Raw genomic sequence first — 24,790 nt, 5'->3', positions numbered from 1 at the left:
TTGCAGTCAAAAGAATAGAGGCACATCTACAGTCAGATTATTCAGAAAATAAAAGGTATTTTTATTTACTGTCAGTTTTGTCTTTTAAGGGTGAAAGTCATGAAATGACTCTTGATTTGTAGTTGGCCATAGTGTTAACCGTCTCTTACTTCCGTAATCAGAGCATTTATTAAGATCAAAGGAAGGAAACGGGGTCAGGATTTTTAAACTTTCTGATGTGTCGCTTAAATAAAATAATAGGACTTCCTGAGGTAAAACTGACAGTGTTTGGAGGAAATGGATGTCAGCAGTGAGTGGCATGATCACACGTTGGGTAAGATTTAAGATGTGTAGGATTCCCATGAGAAGACAGGAAGGTTAGCTAGCACAGAAATGTTGCTGATGGTACTCATGAGAGAGCTAGATAATAATATACTTGTAGTGTTTGTGTTTAAAAGGAGGTTTCATCTCTAAACATGAGTGGAGTTTCATGTCCATGGAAAAAGTGGGCTTAGTTAAAATTATGTATGATATCTTTTAAAGATTATTTTCAAGATTGCAAATGGGCCTCTTCGGAACGCATATTTTGATTTATTGAATATGAATGTATTTAGAAATGTTGGATTGCTGAAATAATTTAGGAACAATTTAGAAAACACAAGGAGCGCTGCTGTTCTAGTTTGCAATGCTAATGACACTAGTTTCTAATAAAAGCTCCTAAAAAGAGAGATTACCTAGCTCTTTCAACAACTAAGGTTGTTTGACATTATCATTTGTTGCATTAGTAAATTTACATAGAAACAAAACAGTTGCAATAAAAACTCATGTGAATACTTTTTTTTTAAAATTCTGTATTGTTCATGTTCATTTTCTCAGTGTACATAATTGGGTTTATTGACGGGCCTGAGCCAGATGGAGGCACTCATCTCAGTACTCTGGTTTTGTTTTATCTGTATTCTCCCCATTTTTCTGGCAGGACACCCAACATGTATGTTATTATGCTCTGCATCAGAGCAGGAAGTAACTATGGAACTAACGCACTTCGTTTATCTTGTTTGACATCATTTAAACATATGTAACTAAGATCTGAATGTTAGAAAATTGTCTTTCCCAGCCTAGGACTGGCCCTTGGTTGAATCTGCACTCCCTGCTCTGATGTTCCTAATAAATGTCTGGAGAGGAATCAGCTGACGCACGTCTCCGTAGTCAGAAAGGAACACAATGTTTTTAATACTTTAACACTACGTAACTTTTGAAGTGCCCAAAATATCAGCAAAATGGCTAATGGAAGTGGAGAGACATTTTCTTCCAGAGCCATCAAAGAGGATATTATTGATATTTTTGAAGCGCAGGCAGAAACTGCAGCCTGGAGACAATGACATGAGTCCTATCTAGGCAGTGACGGATGTCAGTTCTGTTAAAAATGTGGGTGTTTGTTGATCGGGCCCATGCAAAGTAAGATATGGAAAGTGTCTTACTTTCTTTAAGACACTTTCCATGTCTTACAGAAAGTGTCTTCTATACTTTTACCATTTTTTGTTATGGTACAATTTTACCTTACAATGCCTCCAGCAATGGTATTATATTTAATTATTTCCTCTAATATTCTCAAAATATTTTCATGGAAAAAATTGTTTTTCCCATAAAAATATCAGAGGTTGTACTTTATTGATTTTCAGTGTTACCTTTTTATTGTAGTGACCTTAGCTCAGCTGTGATTAACAGGTAGATCCAGGTGGATGTGGACTTTTTGTGTGCATGCATTTTTCTGTATCTGGATTCATGTGTGGATCTGACTGTGTGAACTGTGTTAAAGATTGTCTGATAAGTGTGTACAAAGTGAGTGTATGTGTGTGTGGAATGCAGGCTGCCACCAGAGTCTGGATTTACTGGCGGAAACGCACTGCCAAAGAACAGGAGTGGTCAGATTAATCACTTTTGTGTGAATGTGTGTGTGTGTGTGTGTGTGTGTGCGTGGGTGCGTGCGTGTGTGTGTGTGTGTGTGTGCGTGTGTGTGCGTGTGTGTGTGTGTGTGTCTGCAGGGCACAGGGGGGAAATGTGTGTGTGTGTGCGTGGGTTTGTGTGTGTGTTTCAAGTTGTAAAATATAGAGGGTGTGCACAGATTGATAACTTTAGTTTGATCTAAATAGTTTCAGCATATCAAAAATGTTTCTTATAAATGTCCAAAGGTCAAATTAGAATCAGCTTGACTTTACCAACATGTCAAAATATTATGTATAATGCTGACTAATGTAGAATTAGCACCTCTGTCTAAAATGAATCTTCTGTCCGGATTGTTTGGTGGTAACTTGCATGTAAGAATGGCTGCATGTAAACAAATAAATTGTGTATTAGACCAAACTTTTTTTAGTCTTGCCATATCATCAGTGAGATTTTTTATTTCCTTCCAACTGAAGGAGGAAAAAAAAGTTTTTATTTCCGTGATGTTTAAATCTGCATAATAGAAACACAGTGCAGAACCCTGTCGTGAGTGTGACATTGTTTCGGTCAAATAAAATCAATTTCTCCAGATGTTTCCAGATGTTTCAGTAGATGGAGGAAACACGGGACAGCAGCTCGAGAAGCCAGAGGTCCAAAACTAAAAGTGTATGTCTGTGGTATGTGGGTGTGGTTGACTGGCTCTGAACGTGTAAGTAAACTCCAAGTGAGCAGTTATCCATTCACCCCAGTCCTGCCTGTAGGTGTGCTGTACGTGTGAGTGTGCATGTGCGCTGATGAGCGGTATAATTTGCCAGATCTCTTAAATTTCAAATGCGTGTTTATTCCGCCCACATTCACACCTGTGTTAACATGAAATGTGATGATTCTGCTAAAGATGACCCACCCTCTCACACATGTTCAGTATTTCTCATGTGTTTTCATCTGATGTCTGTTTCCTTTTGGATTTTTTCCCTCTTCTCCTCTCTGCATGAAGCTGCTGTCCATACAAAGCCTGGTGTTTGAGAGCTGAGTTTCTTGAAATCTAAACTTTTAGCAGCTGTGAACATTTTATTTTTTTATGAAAAACAGACCTATGCTGGAGTTTATATCCAAGTACCAGGCACAACATTCAGTAAAAACTGTATTTGTACTACATCTATTTTAAGTGCAAATCAAAGTAAATCTGATAATTATCTCACATATTTAAAGTGGGTGCAGGCAAATTAAGCTTAGCATTGTTTTAAAGGGATTTTCATATACACCAAAATGATGTGCAACTCATTCAAAGCAAAGCTGCTGGATCTTGACTCCGTGTGAGAAAAATAATCCTAGCGCTCCCAAGAAAGTATATAATTACCTTCAAAAGTTCTTCATTAAAATGTTAGGTTCATGCATGTGTTTACAGCCTGGCTTAGGCTCACAGCAGAAGGAATCTTCACGGCTTTTTGGAGCTGTGATTAAAGAACTGCAGCAATAATTCACATGCAATTGAAACTTTACTTGTGTGTGTGTGTGAGGAAATGCTAGGGAAACAGAGACAGAAGAAGAAGAAGACTGAAAATGAAGCATCTCAAGTGAAAGTATTTTTTGCAAATTATCAATTAGTACAGTTAGCAGAGATAGCTGTAAAAAGAAAATCAGAATATATGGCATATGAAGGTTGAAAGCTTTATAACTAACTTATCCTTTGCAATGCAGATGGTTTTCCTGTTCATCCTTAGCAGCAAAACTTGATAAAAGGTGCAGAATTTTGCTGCTCCTCAGTTCCATCCTCAAGTATCATTTCTGTGTCAAACAAAAATCAAACAAAGTTTCCATTGTTTTGAAATATTTGCATCAAAAATAACAAACAGTTTTCCCCCTGACAGCACTAAAATGTCTCTAGTCTGGTTGGATCGGTGGCCTTAACCTGATCTAATCCCGATATTGAATCAAATGGATCTTCTAAGTTGGTACAGACACGGAAGTTAGTGACGCAGTAAATTGCCTTTCATATTTAATCTAATTGAGGTCAGTACAGCTATATTAAATTGTGAATAACTTGTCGACAGTCTGCCAAATCAAAAAAATCATGGACTTGTTTATGAAGCAGATTTTGTCCAGAGTTGATATTTGCTCACTAAATGCATCAGTTTCCTGCTTTTCTTTCCACTTTCTTTAGTACCTGTTATGTGGGAGGAATGAAACATGTTCAGATCTTTTGATTACCAGGAAAATCTGATACCTTTTAGTTGGTAGAGCTGTTTTAAAATGAAATCACTTTTCAAGTACTATAATTGAAACATTTTTTTTGTCTCCCATCAATTCCAACATCTGAGATGTGTTTGTTACTACCCAATAGTAAGTCCCGCCTACGCCTCACATCTCTTCGGACTCACTACTGCCCAGTTCTCTGTCTAACAGGTCCGGAAAATCCCCAAAACTTGGGTCTTACCCTAGCGATAGTTTGTGGAGAATTATCTATTTAAACTGGGGTCGGAAAGGACTCGTCTAGCCCTAACTACCTTCAATCCAGAAGTTATGACCCTTTACAGTTGAGGAACAGTCAGCTGAGTAGCCCTCACAGCTGCATAACCCCTACAACCACTCCTGTTAACAGTAGCTCCTCTCCTAATGTAACGGCGTGTACCTGGACAGATCTCACATGCTTATACCAGATTTCATGACAGATGCCACAGATGCAAGCAGGAGGCAATGAAAGTAAAATGTGAATATTTAAAACTGATGTTAGCAGGAGTTAAATTAGCCTTATATGGACTCTGTAACGATAATATATTTTTTTCTTTTCTTTTCTCAATTGAAACAGAAGAAAATAAGACGAGTATTTTAGTGTCTCCAGTAGCTAGTTGCTCCCTCATTATTCTGAAGACGGCATTAATCCAACTCTTAGCAGAATGAATGCTGCTAACATCAGCATTAATTGCTTCAGTCAACTATTAGCAGAATTAATTCTGTCTTCAGAATGGTCGTATTTTGCCTATTAACTTATTACCAGCAAATTAGATTTATTTATCAAACTAATCAGATCAATGTTCTATCAAAAGCTCTGCTTTCCTTGGTGACTAAAAGTAGAATATTCCAGTTTTTGCTTGAAGCAGTTAGAAGAGCAGCTACTCTTTGGAAGACAAGGCAGCATAAGAAATGCAAACGTTCACAGTAAAAGTCTTGAGTTCTATGAACTTTGAACAATACATTTTCTAAAGCTAATCAAGATATCTTACAGTATCCTCAGCTTGTACAATCACAACAGTCTGAATTCTGCTTTCAGGCTGCAAATTGTAATTTAAAAGATGTAATGTAATATAGAAAACAGCTTTATAACTTGTTCTGACGTCGAACATATTGTACCTGGGATGAATTTGTGTCAATCGTGACAAATTTTTCAACGGTTATGTCCCTAAAATGTTAATGCACCAGCTGCAGGTTAGACAAATTTCACTGATTAAAATCTATTCAGAAAGCTTCTCTTGGCTTCTATACTTCAATTTTACCATTAAAAAAATTGTGAGAAGATGATTTTTCCATCCCTAGAAGGACAGGAGTAGGTCTACTGCTGCAGTCTGTAAAATGTGAAAGTGCACATATTTAACATCTGTGAGAGAAGCAACTCAATATGTCTGTTCGTTGTTATTAATTCCCCAAATGCCTGACTTTAAAAAAAGAGTTTACCGTGAAGCCACTCACAGAACTGTTCTGTGAAACCACAAATAGTACTTAAGGGATTATCTTGCTGCAGAGGAAGAAAGGAGGCTAAGGAAGTGTCAGTCAGTTCTAGGAAAGAAGCTGAGTTGTGTGACTGCAGCTTGTTGAAAGTGTTTGATTAACGAGGAAGCTTTTCCCCCCAGGCGAACATGTGTGTGTGTGTTTGCGTGTGTGTCTTAGGTAAAATCTCATTAAAATAACTGAGTCATTCCAAAATCATATTAAGCGTCACTTGAAGGCTGTTTGTTGAATCAATTTGGTATGTTTGTGTTTGTCAAAAGGCTCCATGTGTTTCTAGTCACAGCAGTTCTGCCTGTTAATTTGGTGGAATAAAGTGTGTTTGCTGTAAATTTGCTGTGCCCGTGTGTGTGTGTGTGTGTGCGTGTGTGTGTGTGTGGGTGTGTGTGTGTGTGTGTGTGTGCGTGTGTGTGTGTGTGTGTGTGTGTGGCTTATTAATTGCAGGCACAGTTGATGGATTTGAATCTGGCAACCGTAGCACCACAAACAGGCGGTGTGAAGGATGGTCAGACAACCTGCACTAATATTATGTCACCATGCTGTCAGCTTGTCATTAATGGTGTTTTGATTTGTTTTAGAAACAGAAAAAAGTAAAGTGAAAAGGGAAAAAAATATTTTTTTGAACTCTCAGCTCTTTAATTGCCTTTTTATTATAATTCTACAAACACTGTGTCTTTTATTATGCTAGTTGTATAAAAATACATTGTATGCCTTATCTTTTAAACACTTTGTGTTTATAGTTCCAATAAGCAATTCCAGAAGCTAAACCCCAATTCGCCTATTCATCAATCAGTAACATGATTTTGTATCCTCATGTTGTCATTTTGTTCGTATCTGCTTTTGTCATATCTGTAAAACAAGTATGTTGTTTCATTTTATTTAGCTAATTGCACATTGTTTTATTTTTCTTTGTAAATACACTAATTAAGAATTTAAACAGAGATGAAAACATCTAATTTAATGTAATTTAGTATGTACATTACAACTTATTTCAGGTTGCATTTCTTATGATTTCCTTCTGAGCCAGATGACGGATTTAATAATATAATATAATTCCTCAAAAAAGCAGAATATTTCAAAATGACCTCCTGCTGGGAGACATAATTCATTAGAGAAAGCTAAGCATATTCTGTTACACTATGATTATAATGAATAATTTTGAACTGTCAGTCTTCAAAGCAGGTGTGAAATATTACCCTGGTAGGTATAAACTTACAGTTATAGTTGGTATCAAACTTATATGGGTACAAAATAATCAAAGCTACGTGTATGAAAATGAGTAGTATGCATTTCCAACCCCTCATTTGCATTTTTTATTCTTGTCTAAATGTAACTTCTCATAATAATAAAACAGTTGAAAATACTTCCTTTATATTTTTCTCAAATCGAATAAAGTTTTTATAAATCTTTGTTTGTATAATTATACAGTTTCAGATTGATGAGTCTAAGTATTTTTAAGTGAAGATGATTTAATGCTGTTTTAACTCAATAAAAAGTGTGAAAAACAAATTTTGCTGAGCACCAATAGGAAGCTACATAGCAAAGACAAACTTCAGCTTTATTAGCAGCTAACAGTTAGCTAGTAAGTTTTTCAGTATGTAGAAGTAATTTCTGTCTTTTCTGTCACTGTTTTTAGCTTTCTGCCATGCAGGCACTTTAAAGTGGTGAAAGCTTCTTCAGTACTTTTATAGCGAAGTTTTGTCTGCCAGTCCGACAACAAGCCAACTTCATAAACATAAAGGGCATTTCCTAATGTACCATGTTTCTGGCTGTAAAATAAGACTCTAAGACTCTAAAATAAGATAAAACACACAATTTTATGGCATTTCCTTCACCCGTTGACGTCCCATTTTGATGGTTTCTGGATTATATTTGCCATTTCATTTTCACTTGAAATATTGTTGAATTTGTATATCACATAGCTCTTGTTACACTGCTAGCTTCTTTTTTAACACTGAATATAATTTAAACATTTATTTTTCCTGGACCAGACAGATTTAAAGAGGAGCAACAAAAGCAAGAGAGGTGAACCAGCGATGCTTGTCAACAGCTGATGGTGCCATCCAGGACCGGTTACTGTGAAACACCATCTCTACTTTACAGATATTGAGCTGTTAACATGTCATGACAGTCTAATCATGATCAGTCTTCACTTTTATTGCTGACTGCTGATGAGTTTCAACATTTAATTTTCCTTTGGGATAAAGTATGTCCAGAATTGTGAAGTCAAGTTTCAGATTTACAACTGAAAGTTATTTTGCAAATTGAATGGTTCATAATTATTTATGAGAAAATGAAATACAAATAATAGATGAGAGATTTTATTCACAGATTATATGGAATCCATGGATGTGGGAAATAACAGAAAAATAAAATGACTCCTTCATGCAAGTACAATGTCTCCTCTGTTTTCACCCTGCAGGGGTCAGAAGGCTTACTTTCTGGTTTCTTCCCTCCTTTCGCCCCTTATTCCTTCCTGGCAATGGGAAGTGTATCTTTGGCAGAGGTAATGGCGCGGAGGAGACGGAGGAAGAATGGTGGCTTACCACAGTACAATTAAAAGACACATGCAGAGCCACAGCTGCTGTTTCCTACAATGAACTTGAACAGGTGCCCATTTAGAAATATAAGAAGAGATAGAATAAATGTACGTATAGAAAGGAAAAGTGTGAGAATAGTGTAAAAGAGAGAAAAGAGGAAAAAAGCAAAGTGAATGGAAACTGGCACAGGGAACAGGTACATGAGTGAAAGAAAACAGATGAAAGGAGCAGGTGAAAAAGAACATTTGTTGATTTTTTTGGGGAGGAATGGAATTGCATTTTTACCATTCAGATATCCTACTTTAGTGTTTCCTACGTATTAACAGGGTTACGGATTTCCCAGTCTACCTCTTTTAACCTTTAGGGGTATTAACTCTCTGTTACTGTGTTATGATCTACTTCTTGAGGTATGTGTGACTTGGTTCTCTTATTGTGCATTTAGAAAACTGTATAAACCCTTTGGTGTCCCTCAGGTCCTCTGGGGTCTTTCAGATTGGTTTTAAATTTGGGGAGAAGGGAAGTCTGTGTGCAGGGTATTTCCCCATCAGGGTGCTTCTTTTGTGGCAGCCTGGGTGTTTCCCCTTCCTCTCTTTGCTCCGCATGAGCAACAAGAAAAACACATAGTACAGTGAAATATAAGAAGATCTGAAAATATCTGGAAATATTTTTATAATTAGCTTCATGAAGAGCAAAAGCCACAAGCCTGCTGGTTATGCCTTGTCCATTTATATTTCACATGGTGGGAGTTTTATTGACGCTGTCATTCAGGAAGCATTGGGCCGGTAGCAGGGTGGGTTGTAAATTCAAAATTCTGGAGCTTATATCAGATAAATGATTCAAACTGATCCAGATACGTAAATCCAGATAACTCACTATTTGACAAAGTGTTTACGAGTGATGCTGATTTCCCAATGTGTTGAAGTTTCTACAGGACACAGAGTGGGACCTCTGCTACTTCACATAGGAAAAAGTCACTTGATGTGGTTTACATGTCTGATCAGCAAGCCTCCCTTTGAAGGCATTTTGGGTTTCTGCCACTGGGAAAAGACTCTGGGGCAGATCAAGAAATCATTGGGGGACAATATCTTCTTCCTCTTCAGGGGAGACCAAAATATCCTGCCTTAAGGTTTGGCACTGAGGAGGGGGATATGAGAGACGTCTGTCAGGGCCAACTACTTCCACAATTTCACAAGGGCCAAGATTGCAGTTCTACTGAAATCTTCCTTCCTCAAACACACATCTGAAAGTGATGGATAGAGCTATTTTTTTTAGTTGGTCACACCTGGTGTAAATGTTTTCCTCTTCTGAGAGCAGAAGAGGAAAACTGTTATACAGATGTCATTAGCGGTTTTGAAATTACAATGTAACATATTAATCTCAATAATCATAATCTCCAAACTATAAAACTACCCAAAGAGTCTCACCTGCTGATGATATACAAGAGATGGGTCAGCAAAACTTGGCTGGTGCCTAAACTATTAGATTATATGGGGAACAACAGGATTTAAGTACTACATCAGGGACTACTTCTACTTTTTCAGCCAAGTTTTTATCTCAATACTTAATCATTGTAATATATCAAATGCATTCATACATGCATCTGGCCTGTATGAGTACAGGCCTGATTTAAAAAAAATCTGTTTTGTAGCAAGTCCCTGTCCTTCATAACATAATAAAAAACATCCAGAGATATCCAACATCACATTTCATTAATAGATTGGAAGTTAATTGGGAACTTTAGAACTGTAGGAGGATGTACTTAATGTGCCATGAAAAACAAATACTCTGTCCTAAAATTAAATCATTTAAATCTAAATATGCCAGAGGTATGAATAACTCTGGGCTTAATTAAATGTTTTGTCTGTCTTAGTTTATGATGTCAGATAGCACACACAATCAGGATGCAAAGATCTACTCTCATTTTCTTTTCCTTATGCTTAGAGACTGTGGGTGCTTGTTAAAACTGTGCGTTGGTGCTGCTATGGCGGTGGATTGTTAAAACACTTTCCAGGGATGGACTGTTGTCTCAGACCAGAACAACAGGCCAACCACAACAGAAGCCAACTGAACAAACACACATACCCAAACTAGATTTAGCATCCTACATCTAAGGTACAGTATGTAAGTATCTGTTCACATGTGTAAATCATCATTCAGTTTTTATTGCATGGTGTGTGTTTTTGTTTTAGAGTTATGTGTATGCTATACGTATTGAGTAAAATTTACAGTTTATGTGTGTGTGTGTGTGTGTGTATGCATGCGAGTGTGTAACTCACCCAGCGTTGTAAACGTTGTCTCTGATGTGGTTGGCTGTATTTAGACAGAGAGCAGAGAGTGCGGAGGAAGTAGACAGAGGCATGCATGTGTGCATTTGTGCATGTTTTTGTGCATCGGTGTGTGATTGTGAGAGACAAACGCACAAGTTTTATGTCACTACCAGACCTGGAAAGCTTCGTGTTCTTTTCTATCGTTGGTTCTTTGGACTTGCCACCATATATTTTTCTGTACATTATGTGTGTGCCGGTATGTGTGTGTCTGCATGTTGGTTAGTTGCAGGGCGTAGCTGAGCAGAGAAAAAATATCTTGGCCGACCACGGGAATGAACCCACCCACTATACCACACCCATAGAGAGAGAGAGAGAGAGAGAGAAAGAGAGAGAGAGAGAACCTACGCAATAGTCTCAGCCTCTCTCTATCTTTAAGTTTTTGCATTTCTCAACTTTGTTGCCTCATCTAAAAACATAAATCAGTATTTTTCACTTTTTCTTTGTTCATTTATCCAAATTTAAATGTTGATTGCATTTTTATTACAAAGTCCTTAAATCTTATCAGACATATCTCTTTTGTATTTTCAAATGTCCAAAATAAAGGATGAGAAAGCCTTCTGCTGTACACAGGCCAGTTATTCTACTGCCACTATTTGTACAAACAAGTTGTTTTAGAGTGAGAGTTAAAGTTCAGGAATCGAGTTCCTACAGCCAGGGGGTTTAGATACTAAAAAACTTGCCAGTTTTGTTTTTTCAATCTACCTGAAAAACATGTTTTAAGCCTTTAAAGTTATTTTCTAAAGACAACGTTTTTTAATGCTTGGATCACTAATATTGTGCAATAAGCTGAATTAACAAATGTTTTGCACCTTCATCTCAACCTCAGATAAACTCGTGCAAACATGCTTATCAAGTTCAGAAAACGTGAGCAGTTAGCAATCCGTTTGCCAAATTGATCTCCCTTCACAATCTATTTATGATTTTCTGACAAAAACACATTGATTTTAATGCATAGATTGTAAATAATGATGAAATTATTCACTAGGTTGACCTAAAAATAAAAGGCATTGGGAGAAGTGATCCAGCCTGCCATCTTTCACCGTGTTTAAATAGTGTGTTGTAGTTCGCTCCCTGGTCGTTTCCCATCGACTACACAGACTCAGTTTTTTGACTCCACATAATTCTATCTAAGATTTTCCGCAGAAAAGCACATGGGATCTCAACTAAACACTCACAAATTTCACAATCTCCAAACATGCACTTTGGTACAGATCCAATCAGTCAGTTCTTAACAGATTCTGTCTTTCTGTCACACACATGAACATGGTGGATTCTGTAAATCAGCAAGTCTTCAGCTTCAGCGTCCGGCATGCGGGCGATCTGTGCGGCCTCCTCTATTTTGACTATGCCTCCCTGCAGATGAATGCAATGCTATGATCCACTGCTAACACATGAATCCAGGCAGAACATGTGGGCTTTGAACAGACCACAGATAGCGTCGTTCTCTTTATCTTTTGGACACGCTGACCTTTGTTGCTGTGGTTTTTGTTTCTGTCACTAGGAACAAACAAGTGTTTACAACTAAACTCTCTTACAGAATAAAGAAACCAGACACCTGTCATTTAAAGGATCACACAGGCTGCACCACTCATCCATTTGATATTTGCAAGGTTTTCCCATTCACCTTGTTGTGGACACATGATGAGATACAAATGTTTAGATGTATTTGAACACAAATAGTGAGTTCATTGAGTTGCAAAGGCCTCAAGAGCAGCTATGGGATCTGGTGGAATAGAAGATTTACATCATTTACAAATTTGAAGCAAATGTGTGGCAATATGGACCAAAATCTCTGAGAAAGGATTCTGACGCCTTGTTGAGTCTGAGCCACGAAGAATTAATGGAGTCATAAGGGGGAAAGTTGTCAATGAAATAAAAAAAACTAACATTTGTGAAGCACTTTCAGTTTTATGGATAGAAAATGAAGACTTGTTGCAAAGCTGCACACAGAATTGAAAATAACAGAGAATCACTCAGATCTAAAAATGATATCAATGAAAATAACACAGTGCTGTTGTAATTCATCGGTGCAAAGCAACCACCGGTTGTTAAAGCACCACCAGTGTCCAGTGATGTAAGCCAAACTCATTCAGAAAAAACTCTCTACTATTTGAATTAAAGTTATACAATGGATAATAAAACTAAAATAAGTTCTTAGATATTTTGTGGAGATGCTTTGTATTTATAATAACTACACTTAAATCCTAAAATCTGTAAGAAAATCATCCCATGAACCTTTTCTGTCATCCTGAATTTCCGATTGTGCTATTTTCTCGCCAGACGATTTCCTACACAAAGTCTCCTTTAAATTGGTTCCTAAAGTGACATCATTTATTTTTTCCATTCAAAGTTTGTACCGTGAGTCTGATTGCTAACCATAAAGTCCAAGGAAAGTAATATCTACTAATTTTAGACCCCTGATCAAGAACTAATAAGCTATCTTTGTTTAAACTTAAATTTATTTTAGAAACCCAAACTCAGGTGGGAGAAGAGATGCAACAAAATCAAAAACACAGAATCTACGTGCAAGCCACTAAATGCCCAAGGCCAGTAATGTCATTAGAGCCAGTCAGCACATAAATAATGCGACAGCCCTTTTTTCTTATCCGTTATGCCGACAAACATGCTTCTTAAAATGAAACACCTTCTCACTCATTCCAGAGAACAATATCATAGCGGGTTTATTCTCCTAAGAAGCACTCACTATAACTAATAACATGCTGCTTGATGACATAAATTATCCATAGTTTAGTTTCATGGTGAACAGACCTACATTGGACCCAGCTGGGCCAGTTTCATATTGAATTAAAAAACTCTAGGCTGTTTTAACGTTTCCAGCTTGATCCCTTCATATCAGGATGGCGCGGCACAGACAGCTCTGCACTGTTTGGTCTCCACACTTCAACTTTGTTAGTTTGTTGAAGTAACAGACTGACATGACGTGACCTGACCCCTTTAGGCTTCCATACAAGAAGGAAGCTACCATCTTGTCTTACAACGTCAATGTTTATCGGCTCATTGCTACCACTCCCTGAAGGACCTGACCCTCGCACACAGTTTTATTTCATACTTTGGAAGTAAAAGCAAAACGTTCGACACTCTGGTCTCCCTGGATGATTGTGAATGTTCCTGACCTACAAACATGTGGAAAGTTTTCACAGATCTGCTCATTTGACTTTTATAATGTTACGCTACAGGATGTAAGGCCAAGCATGAGAGTGTCCTCTGTCCTTACTGTCAGACGTCAGATTAGCCGTGACTTCTTTTTCATCAACATTTTAGGAAGGGGTACCTCCTGGCGATTGCAAAAACACTGACAGATTTAATCACATACCTTTTACAAGAAAAGTCCTTCAGGTTCGACGTGGAAAATATTCAGCAGTGAAAGACAGAAACAGGTAAAAGCTACTAAAAGATTGGAAACACTAACAATCATTTGATAATAATTATTGCAACAAACTAGATGATTTACACACACATCTTTTAAGGAACTGTCCTTTCAGCACCACAAAATTAAGATGCATGCTAACTACCAGCTTTTATCATCAGCCTTGTCATTGATGTTTTATATTACTCAAACAGCATGCAATAAATATAATTTGAAAAGTGTTTATGTGAGATACAGTTTTGTGCACATGATTGCTGTTGACAGGTTTCATTAACAGTCTGGACAAGACTGGATATGTATGGAAAAAGAAAATATTTGTATTTCAGGACTTAATTTCCTGTCTCATTTTCTAAACATTCCATCTATCCCTCGATTTATCCTTTCACCCATTTTTCCACTTCTTTCATCCTTCCATTCTTCTGTCCTTCTCCAACTTTCCCAGGTTTCGAAGTTAGAGCCTGTTCATTGTAGAAATATGTCCCATAACCTGATTGTCAACTTCTGTTTTTATATCTCTAAAATGCACCAAAAGAACTAAAAAGTCTTAAAAACTGAGTGGAAAAAGTTTTGAATTGTGACAAAAAAATGTTCCAAAGCTCAACAAACAATTTATATAAAATTGTTGCCACCTTGTTGCCCCCTGCCTCTGGCTGTCATTAAGATAGATGGAGTTTGTTGTGTTTGTACTGACAAAAATATGGACATAAAAAGTAAAACATTCATCTCAGAAAGATATTGATCATTTTTGTGAAGCAGATTTTCTGTCATTTGGCTGTTTGTTGTTCTTTAAAGCAAAAGAGAACATCTAACTTGAGTTTTGTTAGTTCACATTTATTTTGTATTTGGTCTGAAAAAACAAGCCAAGGAGGTGAGGGCCATTGACCTTTGACACCCAGCCGATGAGGGGTTGACCCCTGCCCACAATGATGATTATTGACCTCCATCAGTGCAGAGTTCCTCCAAAGCCACAGATTTATCATCAACATTAACCTGAATGGATTGTTTTAGATGGAACTATTGACTCCAAAAAATTAATTTAATCCCACTTTCACTATCAGGATTATGTTAGATTACCTGGTAGTTTATATTGATAGTAAAATTTTATATTCAGATCATACTTTAATTTGTTTGATCCTTTATTAGACAATATAATACAAAAACAAAAATGTTCTGCCATATTCATTTTGTTTCTTTGCACTCAAACCTCCTGATGAACTTTTTACCTCAGATATTAAAAATTATATTAAGCCAATATTGCACATATGACCTTTGTGAAACACAGCCATCAAACAACAGAGCACAGTAAGCCATCATAATAATTAGATTAAACTGACATCTGTAAACCAATAAAACGCCAGAATACGATCAGATCAATCTCTCAGTATCTGTGGATACATAACCAGGCTGCTGTTAATCAGTTCATAACCCATTAAACGCATCAGTTAGGCTCAGGCTGAATGTTCGACTGTGAAATTAAGATATTAAATTAAACCGCTGGATTCCTCTAATCTGATGTGACAGTCGCTTTTATCTTTCACGCCAACCAGAAGAAACAAACGCTGTAATACTTTTCACAAGCATGCACTGTTTTAATATTTTACTGTTGTTTTTTTGTTTTTTTATGAGTGTGGATGTACAAAGCAATAAATAAAATAGTCTGAAGTTTAATGTCTTAAAGTTGCATCTTAGAGACTTTTTTGCTTGTTTGGTTTGACCTGTGTGAAGCCAGAGAAGACAAAGTGTTGATGTGTTGCTGTGATTCCTCAGAGCCAACAAGGACGGTAGAAACAGAACCGTTTTGGTGAGTAGGTGTGAAGTGGAGTGCAGCAGAAATAACACCTTGTTAATGACACCAGTTTGACTCCTGTTGATGGCTCATTTCAACATCACACAGACGTGCTTACTGTTCAGCTTTAACCATTCATCCTTCTGGAACATTTACTATAGGTCTAAAATGAATATTTTAATTTAAATAACATATCTCTTCAGTTTTGGGGATGCCAATCTAAATCTACAGAGAATCAGTGAAGGGAGCTGTCCTAAAATTAGGGTTATAGTAAGGAGGCCTTCCAACCTTTCTTATCACCAAATATAAATCGAAATATCAGTGGAAACATGCAAAACTCTACTCAGCAATTATAAAATGAGCTTGATTGCTCTAATACCAGTTTTAAGAAAATTGCATTTTGAATAAACTAAATAAATACAGATGCATGTTGGTTTTATTCCAAACGTTTCATCCTTTGACATTGTGTTGTGTTGTGAGAGATATCAGTCTCCTTTCTGGAAGCATACAAACCCTTTGGTTAAGTAAAAACAATTTTAATTTAACATTTCCCAGAGTTTTGATTTACTCTAGACCCATCTATACAAGGCAAAACAATAAACTATAAACTGGATCATATAAAGAGTTGATTCAGATATTTATACATTTTTAGTAGTTTATGTTGTATAAAAGGTTAAGAGCAATCAAGCACCCATTTACTAATGATTTGACAGAACAAAACAAAGATAAAACGTAAAAATACATATTTTCGAAAAACAAACACATTTGATTTAATCAACTGAATATTTAAAAAAAAGAAAAGTAAGTGTAAAAAAATGAAAAGGAAAGGGAAAAAAATCAATGCTACATCTTTCTCTTACTTTGCAGCTAAGGATAATTTCAGCACTAAATCTGTCTTTTCCAATGGGCCCAGTAGGTGACCTGGAGCCAGTCTGAGTTCAGATTAGTTCGATTAACAGTTTATTTTGGTTTGACAGTTTTATATAGATATTTTTGTTTAAGTAGAGAGCAGAGAACCAACACTTAGTAACTTTGTATCAAAGCAGAAGGAACATTAAAACGTCTAACCTCTAGGAACCTATTTGGTTGCTTCAGATGTTTTCGTTGGTATTGTGTTGAGTCAGTGTGGACTCAGACAGACTCATGGTGTTTGTTGGCTCAGCTGCTCAGGGGTGATGTGTCTTCTGTGTGAAGGTGCAACCAGACAGTTAGCATCAAGTCTGGATTAGCCTGTCGCTATGGGATTAGCCCACTCAGAGCCCCTGATGAATCGCTCTTGATTCACATATAAAACACATTTTCTTGGGGGGGGGGTTGGCAGCACTTGTAAAAAACAAAACAGGATTGTGTTTGCAGACACTTTCACCATAACAATTTGTTTCTTTACAACTTCACTATCTTGACGGAGACACAAACATCCAGTATGTCGTTTAGTCTGATTGTAAAAGTTCTGAGAACAAAGGGAGCGGTACAATAATTTGCATGTTGCTATTATTGTATTCTTTAGAAGTTTTAATTGTAGTTTAATTTGGTGGATTAGGTGTAAATTTGCATATAAACATGTGTTTTCTTGTCTGTACATATATGCCTCTCTTGTGCTTGTAGTTTTGTGGTTTTATGGTTGGGTGGGGAGACAAGTGGCTTTGGACGGTAAAACACAGGCGGTTTAATGAGCCATCACAATTAAGTTGTTACACTATGAGTCGGTACATTTTGTTGCTGCAGACTGATTTTATCATCTTTTATTTTTCTTCTCATGTGAGCAGAATTAGAAGAAAATAGTCGTAAAAGAAATCGGCTTTAGTTTCTTCAAATTCAAATTGTTTGAATTTGTAGAATACTCGAAACGTGTTGATAAGTAAGGGTTAAAAGTAGCCATTTAAGAAATTACTTAAGTGAGAATAAAGTTTTTTTTATAAAGGCTGCTCGAGTGATGAGTAGCTGATCAAACCATCAGTCATTTAATATTAAAAAATGACATCATTTGACAGAAGAAAGTATAGTTATGTGAAGATTTTTGTTTTTTAAAGACCAAAATGAAAATAATATCTAATAGTATGTTTGTTTTTTGTTTTTTTTAATCTATCTTCAAGAATTATTGACTTAAAACAAGCTTCCCCATGTCTTGCTGAAAAGTTACTTTTATATAAGTAGGTATAGGCTTATTTCAAATGTACTAAGATATTTGCACTAGAAACTGGACAAAAATACTTGGTAATATTTTGTTTTTGCAGTGTAGAGTATCCAGAGATGTTACTGAAAAATAGTGACACTTCATAGTAAAATTACTCAAGTAAAAGTACATAGTACAAAGTGCAGCGTGAGTAAAAGTAGTCCTAAAAGTAAATGTGACTGAGTAAATATAACTCATTACTACCCAACTCTTCTGTTTTCACTGTAGTCTGTGTTTACGGCACCCTGCTGCCACACGGCACTCGAGTCTGTCTGTAAAGCCGTAGACGATGGGCCGTCTGATTAGCCTCTTTCTGGAGTCTGCGAGCAGATTGAGAGGACAGCCTGTTGTCTCCATCACGTACATCCAAGGACACACAGACACATTCAGATACCTTTAGAGGCGGTTGTTGTAACGCAGTCTCCACTCACAGCGAGATACCGGGCTGCCGTCTGCGGTCTCTAAACCCTCTCCGTTCTCATGGAGATAAGAAGTGCGTCTCATTGTTGGCAGACAACAGTCCTGTTATCATCTTATCAGAGTGCCAGTTCAAGCTGGAGGAGGCGGAGCTGAAGACTGGGTGTATTCATGTGTGTGTCCTTTACAAGGGATGGGGGATGTTAGATTAGGAGGAGTTGCTTTGTCATGCAGCAGGTGCTGTTGTCACTCAATTTGTTCTCACATTAAACGTGTGTTTACATCAGTCTGTTGTAAGCATGAACTAATCTTCATTCTAGGGTAATTAAATAACAACAGAGCCAAATCTCTTCTTTGTTGCATCAATCAGTTCTCTGCCCAGAAATGCTCCTTGACACAATTTTTTTCACATCTCTCAAAAGCATTTGCCATGTTACAAGACCTGTTTCCCATGTTGTAGGTGAAATGATTTACCAATGGAACTAGTAGTTCTCCATTAACATTAACCAATTGTTGATTTAAAACAAGCTCCTGCATCTTGCTGAAAAGTTACTTGTAAGTTTGATCTTATTTCAGAAACTAGACTAAAAATATTTAGTAAGATTTAGTGCTTTCGCAGTTTAATTTCCCTCCTTCCCTTTCAAGCTAAACCTGCATTTTCCTCGTAATCAAAACATAACTGCCATTTTTATATGTCTTGTTTTTCCTGATTTAGAAAAAGAGAAGAAAGAAGTTTCCAGAGAGCCATCTGAGGCTGATGTGAAAGAGGAAGCAGGGGTTCCAGAGGAGACCCTCAAGGAGGTGAAAAGGGAGAAAAGGGAGTCAACAAAAGACAAAAAAGAGTCAAAGAAGGATTCCAGCAAGGAACCCAAAGACCCCAAAGATGACACGAAGAAGAAAGAGTCATCTTCTTCCAAAGAAAAAAAAGAGAAGAAGGAGAAGGACAAAGAGAAAGAAGGAAAGGAGTCTGGGGACAAAAAAGTGTCCAGGAAGTCCTCTTTAAAAGTAAAAGAGAAGAAGAAAGACCCGGAAGCCGCAGAGGGCTGATGGAAGCAATGCAATATGTTACCTTTATATGCATTTAAAAATGTAAAGTTCATCTTCCACACATATACTGTTTACATGTCAACATAAACAGGGTAATCTAACAGAAATATGTCCATTTATACGGTTTACATATGCATTTAGTTGTAAATATTCTCTGTTAGGGTTACATTTCTCGGTGGAAAAACCATTTCCTCCCAGATGTTTTTACACAACCGCGCTGATCCGCTGCTCTTCTGCTGAATCCGCAACATATAGCCGTTCAGCCAGTGTGTTTTCCAACTGTGGTGAGCTCGGAGCCGACGAGGGGTGAGGATGAACGCAATCTCCTCCTCCTTCTCGTCGTTGTCTCCGTCTTGCCTCAGCAGCATTTGAACCCGCACCACTAATTTCAGCAAGGGCCCCAAACCAGCTCACACCCACACACACTTCGAGGGTTCACCGGAGCCCTCGCCGCCTTTCCACCAGGAATAAAAATCGCCTGGCTCGTCCAACCGCCCCACTGCTTCCGGGTAAATCAAGGCTACATCCCACAGCCGCCGCTGCTGCAGCCACCCCCGTCTGACCATCACTGCTTTTTTAAGCTTGTTTCACTCAAGAAGGACGCGTGCTGACGTATGGACACGTACTTGTCCCCTTGGAGTTCCGACCTTTGCTCATCTGTGGTTTAAACAGCTTTGTTACAGAGAATAAGGAGGAGTAATAGGAGTGAAACGAGAAAACTAGACATTTTTTAGAAGCAAAGAGTGCTGTGTTTTAAGCCATGTGGAAAAAAAAACTCACATTAGTACAACAAAACAAACACTTTTACTGCTATTATTTCATTTCACGGCCAATTAGACAAACAAAGCTTGAAAGTTTCCTTAAAGGATTCAAACACTACATTTAAGAAACATGTTTCATAAAAGACAATTGTATCTTGTCTATTTGGTAGTGATTTTCACATTATTATGAAATTAAGACACATTCTAATCATGTCTACATGTCCGCACAACCTTGGATGCAAGTTTTAGAAAAGCTGCTTTTTTCCCATTTTGATGCATGCTCACAAGCACATTTGTACATTTTTTTGTCATCCAAGTAGATTTTAAGACTTTAAGAGTTTTAGGTGTATTTCTGCCAGAATTAACATTTGTAGACGCCTGCCATTGTTGCTGTGCCAGCAGCTCTGCGTTACTCTAAGTCCACATTAAGCATGTCTGTGGGTCCAGTTTAAGCTGTTTTCTTGTCCGGGACACTTATTTTTATTTTTAGCTTGTATTGTGAAACAGATGGCTGTTTGAAATGTTGGTCTCAGCCTCTGTTGTCTGAGTAAAGCCCTCATGCCCTCCTGTTTGAATATAGTTCCCCCTCCATTTTTTTAAAAATGTAGATATTTGATTATTTCACACATGTTTAAGTGTAAAAGTTGAAATAGCGCCATCTTGTCTTTGCCAAGGAAGACTGTTAGAAATCTTGGTGTTTTTGTAAAGTATCCACTGGATACTATGCACTATAAGTTCCAGTTTCATATCAGTCTGGACGTGTGAAATGTTTGAAATGTAGAGCAGGTTTTGGTTCACATCCATCAGGCTTTTGTTTATCCCAGAAGACGTTTCTGTAAAAACTTTGCTAACTGTGAAGCCTGTAGTTAAAATCCCCAAACATGAGAATAAAGTAAGCTTATTTATGATTATTTAGTAATAAAAGTGTCTTACTTTAGGCAGTTACTGCCCTCTAATTGTGGTTGTAATTGTTCAATATTCCTCCTTTTGTTCGGCTGGTGGGGAGTAAATTACTTTCATTGAATGTAGTAAGTTTTCATCTTTTGCCAGTTAAAATGTCATCCACATTGAAGTACATCTTAAATATATATTAACTCTGAGCAATCATTTCCCCATGGCCTCCAGCTGCACTGGTTCAAGAGCTGTAAGTATATTTTTGTCTGAATTTATTTTGTATGCTGGCAAAACAAGACAGGGTTATTTTATTAACTTGATAAATGATAGTTATCTTTTTAGCCTTTAGAATTTAAATTTAAGTCAAAAATTAATTTTGGATCTGACCTTTTTACTGAAGCACATGTTCGATTTCCCAGTTTTCCATCGTCTCTCATAGGTAGAGGGAACTTTTTATTCAAACAACTCCTGAGAACCGTCATCAACCTGATGAACACGGCTGTCTGCAGACTTTTAATGTAACTTATTTTTTTCTTTTTGACTATAAAAGCAGCATCAGCTACAGGTTGTAGGTGTGAAAACAAAGTCATGTCTGTTTAATTTGGCAGCCGCCAACAGAAGGTGTGCATTGAAGAGCCCTGCAGATGAAGTTACACTCCCCTGCTTTTAGTTTTTCTTTCTCTTTTTTGGTAAATGTTTTTATTTCTGTCTCAGCTCATAATATCTCACTATCAAACAAAACCCTTTCTTCACTGTGTTTAACGCTGCTAAATTTCTTCCATTTACAACCATCTCATACCCTGAAGTTCTGTTGTTTTTTCTTGTCTTTTGGTTCCTTTTGGATTTTCTGCTTTCTTTTCATCTTTCATCCTCAGTCCACTTCTTGTTTTGACAGTTTTTTAAACTTTAGATTTTCATTTCCTCCCTGCGACCTTAAAAATTGCTTTCTGATGACTTCTGTTATCTTCTTTCATCGTCTTTGTTAGCTTTATACATTTGCTTCTTTTCTTTCTGCACCACTCCATCCATCAACCTTCACAAAACTGCCATGTTTGTTTTGGTTTTTTATACATATTTCAGCTCACTTTAGATCTTTCTTCACTGACAGAAACTTATTCTTGGATGTTGAACTTTTTTAAAGGTCTGCCTAGTAAGACACAAATCCATACAAATCTTTCATCCTCCAAGCAGTTTTTCGCAAATCTCAGTTCATGAAAGTTGTTCGAGCTTAAAATTATTCAAAAACATCTGGTTTGCCTCAGAAATCTAGGCAAACCAGATTTCTTTAAGTCATGTAAAGAATTCAAATCCATCAATTACAATTTTGTGTAAATAATTTAATAAATTAAGTTTATCTTAAAATCCCCACATTTCTCTCAGACTCTCTTGAATGTCTTTTGTAGTTTGTGGATTTTATGCAAAATAATAATAATAATAATAATAATAATAATAATAATAATCAACCCTATAGTTTGAGTAAAACATCCTAAAATAAAAACTTGAATAAAATGAGCCTGGCTCCCTCAACCCTGAATCAGTCAGAGCCTATCAAGTATCTTAGTGTTAAGTGTGATGATGGATAAATATAAAGATGGATGCATGGGTCGGGTCTTCAGTCATTTGTTACAGTCCTGGTCTGTTGAGGTAAAGAGAGTACAGCAACAAAGCCAACTTTCTATTGTTTTGGATCAATTGCATTAAAAGCCATAGAACAAATTCTTGTACGTTCATGAAATATGGATGAAAGCCAAACAAATGAGACACAAATGAGCTTCTGCTGAAGGGAGGCTGGACTTAGTCCTCAGGTGTTTTCACAACTAATCGCCTGGTAAACTTGGTTCAGTTGCTGGTGTGGTTCACTTTCACACCACACTGCGTCAAACAAACCAAACCCTTTCATCAACCTGGTCCCACCCTCGCCTGTGGGAGCACTGCCCTAAGAACTACTGGAGGAAATGTCAGAAAAACCTCTGTGAAGATGTGCTCAGTGAAGAACACACTGAGCACATCTTCCTTCACCACAAAGTGAACACAAAATGGAGTTGAATCAGGTTTTAGTTGAAAGATTTCTTTTATGTCTTTGGAAAAACACCACTAGCCATTTCTCCTTCTAGCAATAGACTCACATGTTTGTTTTGGTTGCATTTACCCAGAATGCCCTGTGTTGTTGTCCACCTCTTCCTTTTGGAGCAGTCTCCAGTTCTCTTGGCATTCACATGCATTCGAACCGCACCAGTTCACTTCAACCAAACCGAAATCATTTGTAGGACGACCAGAGTTTGCTTTTTGGTTTGCATCAGAACTCAATTACGTATTCACACCTCGTCAAAAGAACTGGACTTTCTAGTCAAACAAACAAAAGTTCAATTGAAGTGGGCTAAACAGGGCTGGAGTGAATGCCCCCTCAGCTGGAGTGAATGCACCCTCACCTGGAGTAAATGCCCCCTCACCTGGAGTGAATGCCACCTCACCTGGAGTGAATGCCCCCTCACCTGGAGTGAATGCCCCCTCACCTGGAGTGAATGCCCCCTCACCTGGAGTGAATGCCACCTCACCTGGAGTGAATGCCCCCTCACCTGGAGTGAATGCACCCTCACCTGGAGTGAATGCCCCCTCACCTGGAGTGAATGCACCCTCACCTGGAGTGAATGCCCCCTCACCTGGAGTGAATGCCCCCTCACCTGGAGTGAATGCCCCCTCACCTGGAGTGAATGCCCCCTCACCTGGAGTGAATGCACCCTCACCTGGAGTGAATGCCCCCTCACCTGGAGTGAATGCCCCCTCACCTGGAGTGAATGCACCCTCACCTGGAGTGAATGCCCCCTCACCTGGAGTGAATGCCCCCTCACCTGGAGTGAATGCCCCCTCACCTGGAGTGAATGCACCCTCACCTGGAGTGAAGGCACCCTCACCTGGAGTGAATGCCACCTCACCTGGAGTGAAGGCACCCTCACCTGGAGTGAATGCACCCTCACCTGGAGTGAATGCCCCCTCACCTGGAGTGAATGCCACCTCACCTGGAGTGAATGCCACCTCACCTGGAGTGAATGCCCCCTCAGGTGGAGTGAATGCCCCCTCAGCTGGAGTGAATGCCCCCTCTGGTGGAGTGTGTCTCTGGGTAGGAGGACATCATTGTTCCTTCATTGGAAATGTTACAAAATCTTTTTTCTAAAACCATCTTTTTCTTCTCAGCCCAGTAACTGAGGATTTTCTCAGTAAAGTCTTGAAACATATTGAAGTAGCTTAAGAGATTAAACATTCAGTGCTGTTGTTTTTTTAACTCAATTTACTTCTTTATGATTTTTGGTTGCTTCAGTTTCTTCCTTGCCTTTTAGATTCACCAACTTCTCCCAGGTTTCATACTTGTGTCCAGTAAATCACCTGAACTTTGGGACCAGGCTGCACACACCCAGCTGTTACGAGAACCTCAAACAAGATGTCAACAATCAGAAAGCTGCAGATCCTCAGCAGCGGCCTGGATAAGCAGCGGCTGGATTTAGAGGCGCACATGTCATTCTCTGGGTTTTATTTCGCAGCTTATGCTCGTCTCACCGGGTTTAAGGTGTAAACATGATGGATTAGATAATTGTGGCACTGTGCTTCTCTTGCTTCAGATTTGATGCAGGTTCAGGAGTTTTTAATTTTAAAAGATGAATAGATTCTCCTTCCTTTTTTGTGTGTTTGCATGATGCTGATCCCATGTTTTGAGAAAATTACCTAGTTTTCTCAGTAGCATTACAAAGTTATGCTTTTATTCCAGTAAACAGCATCAACATTTTTATCTTTCTGCAATATATATTTCTTTTGCCTATGATGT

General features: G+C 37.9%; 1 protein-coding gene across 4 annotated transcripts in view; it reads left to right on the top strand.

Annotated features, from left to right (window-relative positions):
* bbs9 (Bardet-Biedl syndrome 9) overlaps positions 1-20,987 on the top strand; it is a 145,252-nt gene extending 124,265 nt beyond the window's left edge. For 2 of the 4 annotated variants that reach the window (XM_008430848.3, XM_008430847.3), the window contains one exon: positions 18,987-20,987. In XM_008430848.3, the coding sequence (XP_008429070.2) occupies positions 18,987-19,318 (332 nt within the window). In that variant the 3' untranslated portion in view covers positions 19,319-20,987. The other 2 variants (XM_081616837.1, XM_008430850.3) reach the window with 2 other exon arrangements.
* The last annotated feature ends 3,803 nt before the right edge of the window (positions 20,988-24,790 follow it).

Source organism: Poecilia reticulata, chromosome 16 (genome assembly GCF_904066995.2).
Source record: "Poecilia reticulata chromosome 16, P_reticulata-male-v2, whole genome shotgun sequence".
In the NCBI taxonomy this organism is placed as follows: Eukaryota; Metazoa; Chordata; class Actinopteri; order Cyprinodontiformes; family Poeciliidae; genus Poecilia; species Poecilia reticulata.
Note: the sequence above shows the minus strand (reverse complement) of the source record. Positions and strands in the feature narration are given on the sequence as shown.